The 14,852-nt window shown below is 40.7% G+C and overlaps 1 protein-coding gene across 13 annotated transcripts in view; it reads right to left on the minus strand.

Annotated features, from left to right (window-relative positions):
- TNRC6A (trinucleotide repeat containing adaptor 6A) overlaps positions 1 to 14,852 on the minus strand; it is a 99,693-nt gene that overhangs the window by 66,659 nt on the left and 18,182 nt on the right. For 10 of the 13 annotated variants that reach the window (XR_006212490.1, XM_042971854.1, XM_042971845.1 and 7 more), the window contains 2 exons: positions 9,268 to 9,355; positions 734 to 755 (listed from right to left, as the gene is read on the minus strand). Coding sequence is in view for 12 of the 13 variants with exons in the window: in XM_042971854.1 (XP_042827788.1) it covers positions 734 to 755; positions 9,268 to 9,355 (110 nt within the window). In the remaining variant the exon portion in view is untranslated. Of the gene's footprint in view, positions 1 to 733; positions 756 to 9,267; positions 9,356 to 10,590; positions 12,378 to 14,852 lie in introns of all 13 variants that reach the window. The other 3 variants (XM_042971852.1, XM_042971851.1, XM_042971850.1) reach the window with 3 other exon arrangements.

Genomic DNA, 14,852 nt, shown 5'->3' on the forward strand with positions numbered 1-14,852 from the left:
ATGCTGACCTCAAATAAAAACAGGAGGTACTGGCTGCGTATCTCAACCAAATGTAGAGGATATACTTCTGATACAGCTAAAAGTAAAAACTCAGAATCTTCGAACTAACAAGTTCAGCATCTGAGAGCCCTACACCTTTCATTACCAGGCAGTCAACTCCCGGGAGGGCAAAAAATTCCTGATTCAGGATCTGAGAGGAATTAGGATCCTGTCTCCTTACCACCCCGAAGGCTTTTGCTTGACATGTACCTGGAGCTGTTCAACCTAGCAAAATAACCATGAGGTTAGCAATCCGCTATTCTTAGTAATTAAATAGAGAGCGGGCATCATCGTCTGCCTCTAGGAAGGAGCTGGGGACAACTGTACACAGAGACCAAGGAATAAAGCAAGGGACGAGGCGAGAGTCTCAGAGGTAACCCCAGACAAGAAGACTTTTAAATGGAAAACTGAAGGGAAGGTACATGTGCTCAAAGACTCAAATCAAGGGAGTATGTTAGGAAGTGGTGTTCAACCTAGGAGACAGTTGTAAGGTAGGTCTTGAGGCAGTATATTTTAAAAGTGGCAATCTAGACCACAGTAACCATTAACCCCAAAGGACGTCACTGAAGAAGTCTGTCCCCACCCCTCTCTTCTTTCATGCTCTTCACTCTCCCATCCTGGGGGTTAATAAAAATGCATATCAACAACCTTTATGAAAAAAAAAAAGGATAAAAAATAGCTTTAAACAACGTACCTTTGATTTTTTGTTCAGTGGCCTAAAATAAAAACAAACAAACAAAAAACAATGTAAATATGAAACTGAAAGAAATGGATTGTTATGATAAAATGTTCATATATTACTATTACATAAGACATATACACTTTTATTAAGGAATTTGTCACTCAGATGAACTGCATAGGAAAAGATATGCAAAGAAAGCATGCTTTTCCCACAGATGTGCCCCATTGTCTCTGACACAATGTTTAGTAATAAAAAATTTTGAAATGTTTCTTTTAGATACATAGCAGAAGACATCATTGTATGATAGTAAATAAAAAAAAAAGGGACTGCACTGTTCTCATTATTTAGTTTTTAAATGATTTTTATGTAACTGTCACCTTTAACATTTCGTGGATCTACTGAATTTTGCGTATGTTTAAATGGCTTCAAAAATTCTTCTTTCAAATGATAAAAGATGGATTAAGTTTTCTGGAAGAAAAGCTGAGGTTAGGTTAAACATGGTTAACTTTTAAGTATTTCTTAGTGGGAGAAAATATATCAAACATATCTGTCGCTTCTGACACACCCGACAATTCAGTAAGATCACTGTGTTCAGAAGCTGAACTGCCACAAAGCCCGTCTTTCCGTGCCTGCCCCATCGCACACCCTGAGGTCTCCTCATGAGGAGCAAGGGCTTGTGACTCCAACTTCAAGGGCCCCCAAAAGAAAGAAGTGATTACAGACAGAGGCCACAAGCGAAAATCAACTTTTTTATTAAGATCAATTGCATGGGAGTCCTAAAAATAAAAGACACAAGGAGAGGCAGGGAGGTGAGGAAAGACCAAATAATTAGTAGCTGAAGAACCAGGAATTCTTCCAAAATAAAGACAAGGCTTTCCTTAAGTGCCATGGGGCATGATAATTTTGCTTAGTCATATGAAACTACTGTCATTAGAAATATCATTTTTTGAATTAGATCATTATAGAACTAGGTGGTAAAGGACTACATGGCAATTACCCTACTCCTGAAGCCACACTGAACAATCTTCCCCTGGAGAGGCAGAGTCAGTGTGGCCAGTGAGCTACTTTACCAAGCTTTAGAGCACTAATGCTGTGGCAAATAATGGAGGCCCATCTTTTACTCTATATGGATCAAAAATTAAAAAAAACAAAAAACAAAAAACAAAAAACCGATGGAAGGACAATGGCAAAAGACCAGTCAACTAGCTTGAACCCTTTATTTCTGGAGACATTGTTTTAAAATTTGATGGTAGAAAAACAGTCTTATTAGAGAGAACTTGGTATATGAATAGTTTATGACAAGTACCGTACCGTGTCAAACAATAAGATACCTAATTTTCTGAAGCCAAAACATTATAGCACAAAAATTATTTTACATCCTAAACTTAAAAAAAAAAAAAAAAAAAACCAAAAAACTCTCCTGGTCTCTTCCACAGTTCACTTCCAAAGGAAACTAAGTTACGGAAGCCACGACCACATTACTAAATCCCAAGACGGACAGCCAGCGTTGCTCTTGTAGGCCTTAACATAAAGGATGTGTACTCTCCAACTCCTCCGGAAAAACGACTCCAAGTTGCTTCAGAACAGCCAACCTCATTCAGTATTCTGTCATCTACAGAGAAGGCACCAAGAAGACATCCAAAGGTGTCTGCCCATCAGGACGCCGACTACCACAGTAAAGGGACGGGAATAATAGAACCCAAGAGCGCCTAACAGATTAGGAGGCAACTGAACCGACATGTGGTCCAGGGACCTAGCGTATTACTCAGACTATTAAAGAGAATTTCCCAAATGGGATCAGTAATTTTAAGAGTTGTCCGCACTGTTCAAAATGGTAGCCACTGTCCACATGTGGCTGACCCGTGAAATAAAGCTAGTCCAAACCAATGTGTAAAATACCAGATTTCTATTTTTTAGTATTTAAAAAAGGTAAAAATATCTCATTAATAACAGTCATATTTTGGATATATTTGGTTACATAAAATATATTAAAATTAACTTCAACATTTCTTTTTTACTTTTACATGACCTTGTAATTTAAACCCTCTGGGCCTCGGTTTCCTAATTCTTGAAATGGGGTGGGGGAGGAGGGCAGGGGAGACTGGACTGCCTACCTTTCAGGGCTATTATGAGGCCTAAGTACAATATAAAAGATTTTTTTTTTACAACACTATTCAAATGTGAGGTATCACTGTAGGACAGAATTAAAGGCTTCTGTCAAATCTAGAAGCAAAATTACTTCCATATTGAATATTTTTCCCTTAAAAACACAAAAACAGGAGCACCTGGCTGGCTCAGTTGGTACAGCACAGGAATCTTGATCTCAGGGCTGTGAGTTTGAGTCCCACGTTGGGCACAGAGCTTACTTCAAAAAACAAACGTGAACTGTGATTCGACAAGCAATTACCTCAACTGCCTCACTTCATAAAGGTATCGGACAGGTGGCAGACACACCACATGCCAGGCTCTCTGTTTCTGTCAGGCTCTGCACCAGTTGTCCCCACCCCTGCATCCCTAAGCAGACTTGAGCGGCTAAGAGCTCAGTGTCTGAAGCCAGACTCTCAATCCTGGGTCCACCACTTAACACTACGTGACCTGGATCAAAATTAATTAGCTTCCGTAAAGCTCAGTTTCCTCATCTATAAGGGCAGAACAAAAACACCTACCCCAGAGCTGTTGTGAGACTAAAAGGATCTAACTCATGAAGAGCTCAGAGGGGAAAAAAGAGCTTAGGACAGCGCCTCGCAGGCAGGAAGCTTTCAGTGGGTATTAGCAGCTGCTGCTGTCTCTGCCTGCCTGTCACCAGCCACACCTGCCGGTGGCAGTGGCTCAATTCTTTCATGCTGGGAAAAGGCCCAACTCAAACACTCCAGGTTCCCAAGTCCCTGTTTATTTTCTCTTAATCATCTACAGTATCTAATACAGTGCCAGGTATTAGAAACTAACATTAGGGGGGCACCTGGCTGGCTCAGTCATTGGAACATGTGACTCTTCGTCTCGGGGTTATGAGTCTGAGCCCCACGTTGGATGTAGGGATTACTTAACCCTTAGGGGCACCTGGGTGGCTCAGATGGTTAAGTGTCCAACTTCAGCTCAGGTCACCATCTCACAATTGGTGAGTTAGATAGAGCCCCATGTCGGGCGCTGATCTGACAGTGTGGAGCCTGCTTTGGATTCTCTCTTCCTGTCTCTGCCCCTCCTCCCCTGTTCTCTCTCTCTCAGAAACAAACGTAAATATAAAATAAAATCTTAAAAAAACAAAAAGGAACCTTAGGAATAAAGAACTGATGCTTGAAATCACCTATTTTAAATGAGATAATCAGGGCTCAGAAAACTTTTCTAGGATTTCTTAGCAAGCAGCACTCAGTCTAGCCTTCAAGGCTAGATGCATACAAAGTGGCTTTTTAAAAATTTTTTTAATGTTTTTATTTATTTTTGAGAGAGAGAGCAAGACAAACTGTGAGCAAGGAAGAGTCAGAGAGAGGGGGAGACACAGAATCTGAAGTAGGCTCCAGGCTCTGAGCTGTCAGCACAGAGCCCGACGCAGGGCTCGAACCCGTGAACCGTGAGATCGTGACCTGAGCCACAGTCAGGCGCTCAACCGACTGAGCCACCCAGGCGCCCCCAAAGTGTTTAAAAAAAAAAAAAAAAAAAATGACTGGAGACCAGCAAGGTGAAACAGGCAGGACTGGAAGAGAACACCTGACCTCCCTGGATGACTGCAGCACTCCAGGCCTGCTTATGTTACTGCCCAGGCTGCTGAGAAAATGTTACTTACACTGCTGAACATGATCCCTAGTCTCAGAACAAAATGGTCTTCAGGAGACATGGCGATTAATACTTAAATCTCCAAAAAAGGGGAATAAAAATTGGAAGTTTTCTACGATGTAAGTCCCGCTTAAATTCAAACTGAGTACATTTAAATCCACAAAGCCTAGAAAAATCCTCACAGCTCTTAACACAGTAACAAAAATACTCAACGGTCTGTGTTCAACAGGCTTTAAAACAATCTCAACAGTAAAAGGTCCCAATTTGTACTGTTGCTTCCCTCTGGCCCCTCAATTCTTAAGTGCTTTCTAGGAACTACAATTACATGCTTAAAGGTTATACCAAATTATCCCTCTATAATTAACCTATTTCTCAACCTCCTTTTCCCTCCTCCCTACATTTCTCTCAAGATTCCTTCTAGAAATTTCTTCTAAAAACAAAACCTGGAGATAAATCCAACCTACTGCTACCACGGTTGCCCCCCCGCCCTCGCCTTTTAATTGCTTGAGCGACTCCATTCTGAGCCTGCCTACTACCCCGTTTAAGCACAGAAACTACATTCCCGTGGAATATCAAATTATTTCCTAAGCCTTAGAATTAAAAGATAAGTAAACAGCCATGATTCTTAGATATGAAATAGAAATATTTTCAAAAAACAAAATTAAAAATAAAGACATCCAGACATGGACCTTCATTGTGAGACATGTACTGAGGCTGAAATATAAGAAGCATGTAATCTTTGTGTAACATTTCTTTAAAGAGGAAGTTAAATACCTAAATTTATATTGAAGAAGATAAAATTTTTAAAACTACCATAGTAAAAATATTACGGTGAGCCATGTTGGTGTCTAATAATTTACATAATGAGTTAGGTCACTGGGTTTTTTTTTTTTGTTTTTTGTTTTTTTAAATTTAAAATAGAAAATAACCAGGGCACCTGGGTGGCTCAGTCGGCTAAGCATCCAACTCTTGGTTTCAGCTCAAGACAGGATCTCAGTTTGTGGGTTCAAGCCTTGCATCAGACTCCGCACTGATAGTGCAGAGCCTGCTTCGGATTGTGTGTCTCCCTCTCTCTCTGCCCTTCCTCTGCTCATGCTCTGTCTCTCTCAAAAATGAATAAACATTAAAAAAAATTTTAATTAAGTAAAATTTAAAAAATTTAAAAATAGAAAATAACCTGTGATCAGAATTCCTTAAAAATACTATAGTGACTATTAGGGACTGTTTCTGTATGCATGGCATACAGGCCTGTTAAATGCCTTACAGAGATTATCACAATATATTATTTGCAGCTTTAAAGTTCACCTTTAGGTTCGGAGGCGGGGGGGAAGCAAGAAGCATGAAGGATACAGATGCCTGGCTGGCTCAGTCGGAAGAGCCTGTGACTCTGGATCTCAGAGTTCAAGCCCCACATGGGGTGTAAAGATTACCTGAAAATAAAATCTTTAAAAAGTAAAAAGGATAGGGGCACATGGGTGGCGCGGTTGGGGGTCCAACTCTTCACTTAGTTCAGGTCATGATCCCAGGGTGGTGGGATGGAGCCCTGTGTCAGGCTCCACATTCAGTGGAGCCTGCTTGGAATTCTTTCTCTTTCTCTGCCCCCCCCCCCCCCCCACCGATTCTGTCTCCCCTGCTGGTTCGCTCTCTCTCTCAAAAATATTTTAAAAAAATAAAAATTAAATTAAAAAGATGAAAGATAACACCATGGCACCTAGTTCTGGAAAAGTGCCAGCTGGGGGATTAAGCAGCTTCCCATCCTATTCCTAGTTCTGTTATCCTGACAAAACCATGGTTGGCCACTTAACTCACTTTAATGCTTGGGCTCCTTCTATTTGTAATGAATGGATCAGAACAGATAGTATCTGAAGACTTTTTCAGAAATAAAAACATATAGGTTTTTTTTTTAACATTTGCATAGATTACATAAAACAGGCAGATGGTTTTTACTGTGGTGAGTTTATGTTCCAAAATTTATATAAATGGGCCTGCCTACCTGGCTTATGTAGCTGTCTGCCACCTACCTGCATACACCTGCTGGCTCCTTCTACAGACAAAAAGCAAGCTTGAGGAAACCTGTCTGAAAAGTCTTGTGACTCACATTCTTTCATATGGACTGTACATGTGCCAACTTGGGATTCTTCTTTGTTTTGTTTTTTAATAGCTATTTGGTAACAGCCTATAGCAATACCAGCTGTCCTCGCTTCACCGATGTGTGTCATCTGAATTCAGTTATAGGATGGAATTGGAAGAACAGTCTTATTTACAATGGCAGTCTACCCTACTACACTTAACATTTATTAGAGGTATTAAACTTTCTTTAATATTGTGTTAAGTGATTAGTATTACTGTGTCTACAGGACACACAGGGTACCCTACCAATGCTCCCCCACCATTATCGCTAAGCCTCTGTGATGATTCCAGTGGGACATGGTTAGGGGGAGAGACTGGAATGGGTGAGGCAGGGATGGAGTGGAAAAGAATATGAAAAGCTGTCACTTCAGATCTGATGAGAAGCCAAATGGCACAAAGGCCATTATTCATGTATTAAAGACACTGACTTGGTGATTTAGAGATCTAGTCATAAAAGAACCTAAAGATGAACTTCAGCAATTAGAGCCATTATTTGTATTTGTTACAACTTAAATTTTTTTTTACTTACATTGCACATTTCAAAAGCATAATTTTAAAGAAATCATTCCAGTGACCCCCCTGTCTCAAAACTTCCTCAGTGAACAAGGTAAATCCTAAATAAACATGCTTCATTCCATCATACCTTAGGCTTCTTCTCCAGCCATTTCACAGACATACCGACTTACCAGCTAACTTCTGAATTCCTTAGCAGCAGGGATCAACAGGTCCAATGCAACACGCAGACACCTGCCAAACTACCGATCCTACCTAATGTACACCTAAGCATCTTCTTCAACAAGACTCTGATATTTCTTAGTTTTCTTCGTTAAGTAAATGGCCTTCACACCGTGGAACAAGAAGAGTCTCATAAGCCTTCTCCCAACCTCAGACTTGCAGAGGATACAATTCTCTACAATAAATCCTGAGCGAAAGACTGATCGCACTGTAAAGACCAACCTATATCAACAGGCCTCTGACAGAAGCCTAAGGCATCATCAATGCCAAAACTCTGTAATTAGAAACGTGTTTCAAACCCTGTGACCCTTATGGATGCATCCCTCCCAGTCACTCCTGAGAGCAAGCAAAAGCCCAAATGCCTAGGGTCGCCTCTCACCTCTTCACTCTCAGTTCTCCAGTGGTCTGTACTCTACCTCCCGCCCCCTCCAGCACTCACTGGTCACGCTGTAAGCTCATCACTCCAGAAGGAAATTCTCATTCCCCCTTTCTTTCTATTTCCCTGACCTGATTAAGTGCTCCCACGATGCACTCCATCACTCAGTCTGCAACTTAAGAGTCAACCGAAGTTATTCTTCCTTCATATCCCCTTCGGTCCCTCCACCAGCACCCTAGCCTCTAGTTTCCACCTCTTCCAACCAAAGTCCAAGTCCGCTAAGTAAACGTTCTCAAACGCATCACCCTGCTAAAATGCCTTCGCTGTTTTCCCTAACACCTAATGGCCAAAACCCAGAGAAGAGTCGGCAGCTACCACCACCCTCTGCAGTCTCATCCTTGGACGTTTCTGCCCTTGGCGTCTCACCCCAGCCAATCAAAACCTGTACTTCTGTAAGGCTGTGGACGCTTACCTCGGAGTTGACTCTGCTTGGAATCCCTTTCTACACCACTCCTTGCTCACTGGGCTAATTTCTATTCCAAGAAACTGTCCCCATTCCCTGGCCCCATTCCAGGCTGACTGAAGCAGTTCTGTGTGCTTCAACAGCTCCCTACCTACCGCAGATGTATGCACTGTTTTTCCCTAATAAATAATGCAGAGATAAGTGTGCAGCCGTAACACAGTGCCTGGCACAAAAGAGGGAGAGGTTACAAATTAAAGTCATAATTTTCATTAGAATAGACAGGTGGAACAGTAATTTCAGTGGGTCTTTTGGAACATTTTTAAGGTCCTTGAAAACTTGAGACAGTAGGAGAGGACTGCCCAGCTGTCATCAGGATTCAGTATTAATTTGTAAAAATCTTTATAATCATGGACATAATCTTTTAGTTTTCTGCAATTCTTATTGCTTTAGTTACAGTTTCTGACAATGTACTGGCTAGAGATTATCTACAGTAAATTATGTCCTAGGCTAATTTTAGAGTATCTTAATGTAAATAGCAAATTCTTGAAATCAGCCCAGGTACTAAATAAAAAGTGAAAAGGAAATTGACACTTTATTCCCAATTGTGTGCATTATACGTATTACGTTATTTTGTTTAATTAAATTCTCATTTTACAAAACACCAGGAAACTAAGGCCCAGAGAGGCTAAATGAAGTTTAAGGACACACCGTTCGGTATGCTGTGTGGGAGAGACAGATTTCAATGCAGCCCTCTATGCAGCTACAAATTCCATGCTCTTCTCACGTATAGTAAGGTATAAATATATTATGAAAACCTAGGAAGAGTTAATTGAAAGACAAAAACCTATATAAAGCACTTACCTTTGAAAACACTATCGGCAAGGTTAAAGAACCATGCATTAAATTGTACACACTTGACAAGTTACTATATATGCATATTCAAAACACTGAATGTTAAAATGAATCTCAACTGAAGTTAAAACATTCAAATGCCTTAAAAAATCCAATAAGAGTAACTTTCTTTTTAAATCTGTTTAGACCACTTAATATAGAGTTTATACATATATATACTACCTTCTTTTGAGCAGCTTCCTTCTTTTTCTTGTCGTCTTTTTTCTTTTTCTTTTCTTCCATCAACTGTTCTTCTTCTTGCACTAAATCCCTGAACCACACAGTTGCAATTAACTTTCCCAAAATGTATTAAGAAATACAAATAAGGTTGCATACAGATTCATTTTCACTCTTATTAGAAGTAAAGACATGGCAAATTATTCTTTTACATTCATGAAATAAAACACAACTTGCAACCTAATCTAACCCCGCAGCTACTATTTAGTACTCTTCCTCAGGTAGCAGAGCTTTTGTCTTCGTGTCATGTCAAGGAAGACAACCTAAAATTAGCAAATTCTACTCTGGGAAACAAGCTACTCCTTCCAATTCTAGAACGTAAACATCATGTGAGCCAGAGTTAACCTTGCTTCCGGCCCCAATTATCAATTAGTAGCCAACAGCAATGCCTGGGACCTCCCCACAACCCTCTCTGCCCAGGTATCTGGGCTATCTTTGGCTTTCCTTGCTCTAAAAAGCTGCATTAACTATTTTTTAAACACAAGTTATTCATAAAAAGATCATGTATTTCAGCTTACAATAATTTCATATCCCATAAACATTCCAAATAACTCTATCAATAAAACACATGGGAATCAATAATCTACTCACTATATAAGTTTATTTCAGTTCTTAAAATCACAAATGCTTAAAGTTGTCTGGGGCGTCTGGGTGGCTCAGTCAGTTAAGCGTCCGACTTTGGCTCAGGTTCTCACAGTTCATGAGTTTGAGCCCGAAATCGGGCTCTGTGCGGACACTCAGAGCCTGGAGCCTGCTTCAGATTCTGTGTCCCTCTTTCTCTGCCCCTCCCCGCTCATGCTCTGTCTCTCTCTCTCAAAAATGAATAAACATTAAAAAAAATAAAAAATAAAAATAAGAAAACCAAATGCTCAAAGTTGTCAACAGAACCCCTGGTTCATAATTTCAAAAACGATAGACAGATTAGGGAAATGGGTTTGCCTCTTTCTTTCCACTCCGCCTTACTGAAATGATAGGAAGAAAAAGTAATAAATCTATCCAGAGCTGATACATAAACAAGAGCAGAGAAAGCTACAACCCAGGAATAAACACAAGAAACGTCATGAATGGATGAATGTGCCAAACCTTGGTGGAGCTCTAGAGAGGCTCCAACAGAGCTAGGAGAGCAGGAATAGGCACAGAGGAAAAAAAGACTGCCTAAGGAATAGAAAAGCCATAACCATTCCACTCCTCCTTTTCCACTTTCCATCCCCATGACTACATGGCCACCGGCAGCAGCTGCACTTGAATCTAAAACCAAAGAAACAAAACCTTGGCAGGAGGCAGGGAGGACTCCTTCAAGGGGTTTGGGACCCCAGATCAAAGTCTTCTTTATTGGAAACTACTCTCCATCACACCAGTAAATCCTGGCAATCAACACCCTTTTCAGATAGACTCAGTATCCATCCTTCCGTTCGAGGTGGGAGCCTCTGGGTAATGAGGAAAGTTGGAGGAAAAGTTAGAGGACACTCACTCTAGTTAACCCATATTAATCCCCCTGGATTCTAGAACCTAAACCTTCATCCATAATATCAACAGGCGACCAAAAATCAGATACTTGAAGAAAATCACACAAAAAGAAAGTACCTAACTCTGCCCTGAGGAAGCTTCCCAGAGGGGACATTATAAATATCAGGCAGACAAGACAAGGTTCAAGGGACATGAGCTGGACATGGGGAACTGCAAATAATTGATCAAGGCTGAAATGCATATGACAGTGGGGATGCAGAAGATAAGATGAGAAAGACAAGCAAATACCTAAGAAACTGGAAAAGGGCTGCAGGTGTAGTGCAGTGAGATCACACAAAACTTAAGCTGGCTTTGTGGAGGGAAGAAACAGAGAGGAGCTGCAGGTAGACAGTGAAAAACAAAATGAGGACATTACGTATGACAGATGGTAATTTAGTGAAGTTGCGTACATGACCGATAAAATCAGTTAGAAGCTGGAAGAAGAGTGTAACGGTTGCTGTAATCTGTTGTCGTTTTGTTCCAAGTAGAACTGTCGTGTGGCTGATGGAGTAGCACAACAGGGTCATGCCAACTACAACCATGACTCACTCTTTCGCCTCTTCCGTGTCTGGGAGGCAAGTAGAGTGCGCAAGCTCTCTGTAACCCTGGGGAAGTCGGGGATCGAGACAGCCACAGCACAGGAGAAAGTAAAATCAGCAAACAAATTAAGTTACATCACCGTCATGTTACCCATTAAGACCAGATTATTACCTCTAACTACTGAACATTCTTCAGCCTCAGTGTCTTCATTAAAATTGGAGATTAGTTTCTGCAGACATCTACTTCATAACATTTTGTAAGGATTTAATGAGGAGTGCTTACTTAACATGGTGCCTCTAGCAAGCACTCAAATGCCTAGTTAGAAGCTCCTCTCACCAATTCTCAGCGGCACCACGACTGTATTTACTTTTGTCAAGAGTCTACGGACACTTCTTGTGCAGAAACATCAGGAACCCCCAGCGTCTGCTCTCCGTGTCCTCCTGTAAGTATTACAGAGCAGATGCTTTCCACCCTTGTCCTAGGTCAGTATTATTCTACTCTACGGCATGCTCCTTTGCTATTTATCCGGAGTTTTGTCCCTCTTCTCAAATTTCATTTTGAAGGCTTTCTGATGAGGTTAGCAGGTGTGTTTCTGGCCCCAAATGGTGACATTCGTACTTACAAGATGCAGCACGTTAGCTCTTGGGAGGTATTACAGTATCAGCTGCTACTCTAAGCACAGGGGAAAGTTCTGTTCTTCAGCACGGTCACCACAGCCAACTGACCACACTTGACCCACACCTCCTCCTTCAGAAAGCCACGTGAAAAAATATAGAAATATCCTACCTGTGCCCAAACACTTTGGCTTTCAGGATTTAAATGCGAGCAGAGATTTATTTAAGACATCTATCATTTTACAGATCTATCAAAAGGAGGAAGGGGTGATGGATCTGATTGATCTACGTGGTCCATCATACTTGACACATGCTCCACAAAGAAAACATTCCAATCAGTAATCATTCATTCCTTGCAGGCTAGTCGCAGGACACCCAAATCTGCAAGCTCTGGATCTAGGAATGAGAACAAACCTCGGAGTGACTAAAATGTCCATGACTCTGCTGGGCACTTTATGCATATTTTCCCATTTATAGTTACCACTTGTTAAAAAATGATAAAGATGTAGCCTTTTATAAATGAAGAGACTGAGCTCAGAAAGAAATGAATGGTCCAAGGTCATACAGCTAGTGCAGGGTAGAGCCAAGATTCAAATCAAGGCTCTCAAAGTCCTGGCCTTTCCTCTCCAGCAAGAAACCTCCCAAAGTGAAGTGCTAGTGCCTTTCAGGAGCCACAGAGAAGAAATCCTTTGGCTTTAGACAGGTTCCGTGATAGACCTTCTTACTTACAGCGTATCTTTTCCCCAGACTGTGTGCCTCCACAATCCTTTCCTCATTTCCTTCCACGTTTTACAAGAACACTTCCATGGCTATGTCATCAGGAGCAAGAACGGCAAAAAAATCAAAGACAAAGACTGCACAGCCACTGGTCTGAACAAGAGGGGACTGGGCACTGGTGATCTTTAACAGAGCGATGACGGCATTTGTTTCGTGAATGTTTGTGGGAGGGTGATGTGGGAGACACAACTAGATACAACTAGTGAACGGCTGTAAGGTCCCACATCAGAGGAGTTCAATAGCTGAGAGAAGTAGGAAGGTAGCTAGAAGGCTACCAGAAATTAGCAAAAACGTCTGTCCTTTAGAAAAAACTCATGACGGAAAATGCCAGGAGCACGACAGAATACGCAGGACACTATCATTCGTGTAAAAAGCAAGAGAGAGGATACGTGCTCTCATTCCCCTGTATGTGTACGAAATGATTCTGAAAGAACACCTAAGAAACAAACAGTGGCTGTGGGGAGGAGGAGGGAGGACCTGGGCTGATGGGGGATGGGAGGAAGGATCTCACTACAAACCTTTTCATAGTATTTTAATTTCTGAGCCATGTGTGAATGATAAGCGTTAAAAAATTAAATATTAACAATTTTTTTCAAGCATTAATATTAAATGAGTACATTTTGATCTTCACAAAGTAAAAGGCTGTTCTAGGTTTCTGGTTTGCCAAGAGATTTGGTCATGTGTGCATGCTAGATTTTGTTAGGTTTCTTTCCTGTATCTATTGAAACACTTATATGATTTTTGTCTTTTTTATTTTTTTCAGATTTTTATTTAAATCCTACTTAGTTAACATATAGTATAATATTGGTTTCAGGGGCAGAATTTAATGATTTGATTTTTGTCTTCTGCTGGCAGGTACAATTAATTGTATTGATGAATTTTCCAGTAGTGAACCAAGCCTGCATGTGCCAGTATAAGAATTCAGCTCAGGCCATGATCTCATGGTTCTTGAGTTCGAGCCCCGCGTCAGACTCTGTGCTGACATCTCAGAGCCTGGAGCCTGTTTTGGATTGTGTCTTCCTCTCTCTCTGCCCCTCCCCACGTTTGTACACTCTCTCTCTCTCAAAAATAAAATAAACAATAAAAAAAAGATGAAAACTATAACGTTATATCTTTTTTTCTTTTACTAATTTTATTGGCAAAAATGTTCAAGAGTAATATCTGGTTCTGGCAAGAGTGAGAGTTAAAAGGTTCTCTCTTCTATTGCTGGTGGAAAACTACTGGAAAGTACTGTGGTGTTTTAACAACTGAAGTTATATACATTCCAGACAGCCAACCCATTCAGTAGAATGTATCTGATGATAAACCCACAGTATGCAAGGCCATATGCATATCAAAGTTCACTGAGAGGTTCACAACGGAAACTGAATGTCTATCAACAAAGAAATGGCTATCCTCTCGGTTAGCATAGCACATTGTATTGAAAAGGAGTTGCTCTGTTTACTGACTTGAAGGAATGGTCCTTCTTAAATTTTATTTTGTAAGATTTAATTATTTTAAGTAATCCCTACACCCACTGTGGGGCTCAAAACCACCAATCCCAAGATCAAGCGTTGCACACTCCACCAAGTGAGCATGCCAACCGCCCTAGGAATGTTAGTGTGTGTGTGTGTGTGTGTGTGTGTGTGTGTGTGTGTGTGTGTAGACATATAAATATATAAAGCAAGTTGCAAAAATGTGAACAATGTTATCCCATACTTTTTTCAAGCTGTTTATATGTGCTTGAACAATTTTATAGGAATTTAGAGAAAGTCACGAGGAAATATCCTCCTGAACTAGGAACATCAGAGTAACCTCACAACTGGACCAAGTATCTAAGGAAATTATTAAGTTTTTTAAAAAGTGTATCCCAGGGGTTCCTGGCTGGCTCAGTTGAAAGAGCATGCAACTCGATCTTGGGGTCGTGAGTTCAAGTTCCACACTGGTACAGAGATTATTTAACTAAATAAATAAACAGACTTTTAAAAAAGCATATCTCAATTTGAAATGTTACATTACAGGTACGTTACTTTTACAAATTAGTACCAAAGAAATGTTTAAAACTCCATAATGTCCAGGATTTGCTTTCACTACTCCAAGCCCCACCCCATCCCC

Source organism: Panthera tigris, chromosome E3, assembly GCF_018350195.1.
Source record: "Panthera tigris isolate Pti1 chromosome E3, P.tigris_Pti1_mat1.1, whole genome shotgun sequence".
Taxonomy (NCBI): domain Eukaryota; kingdom Metazoa; phylum Chordata; class Mammalia; order Carnivora; family Felidae; genus Panthera; species Panthera tigris.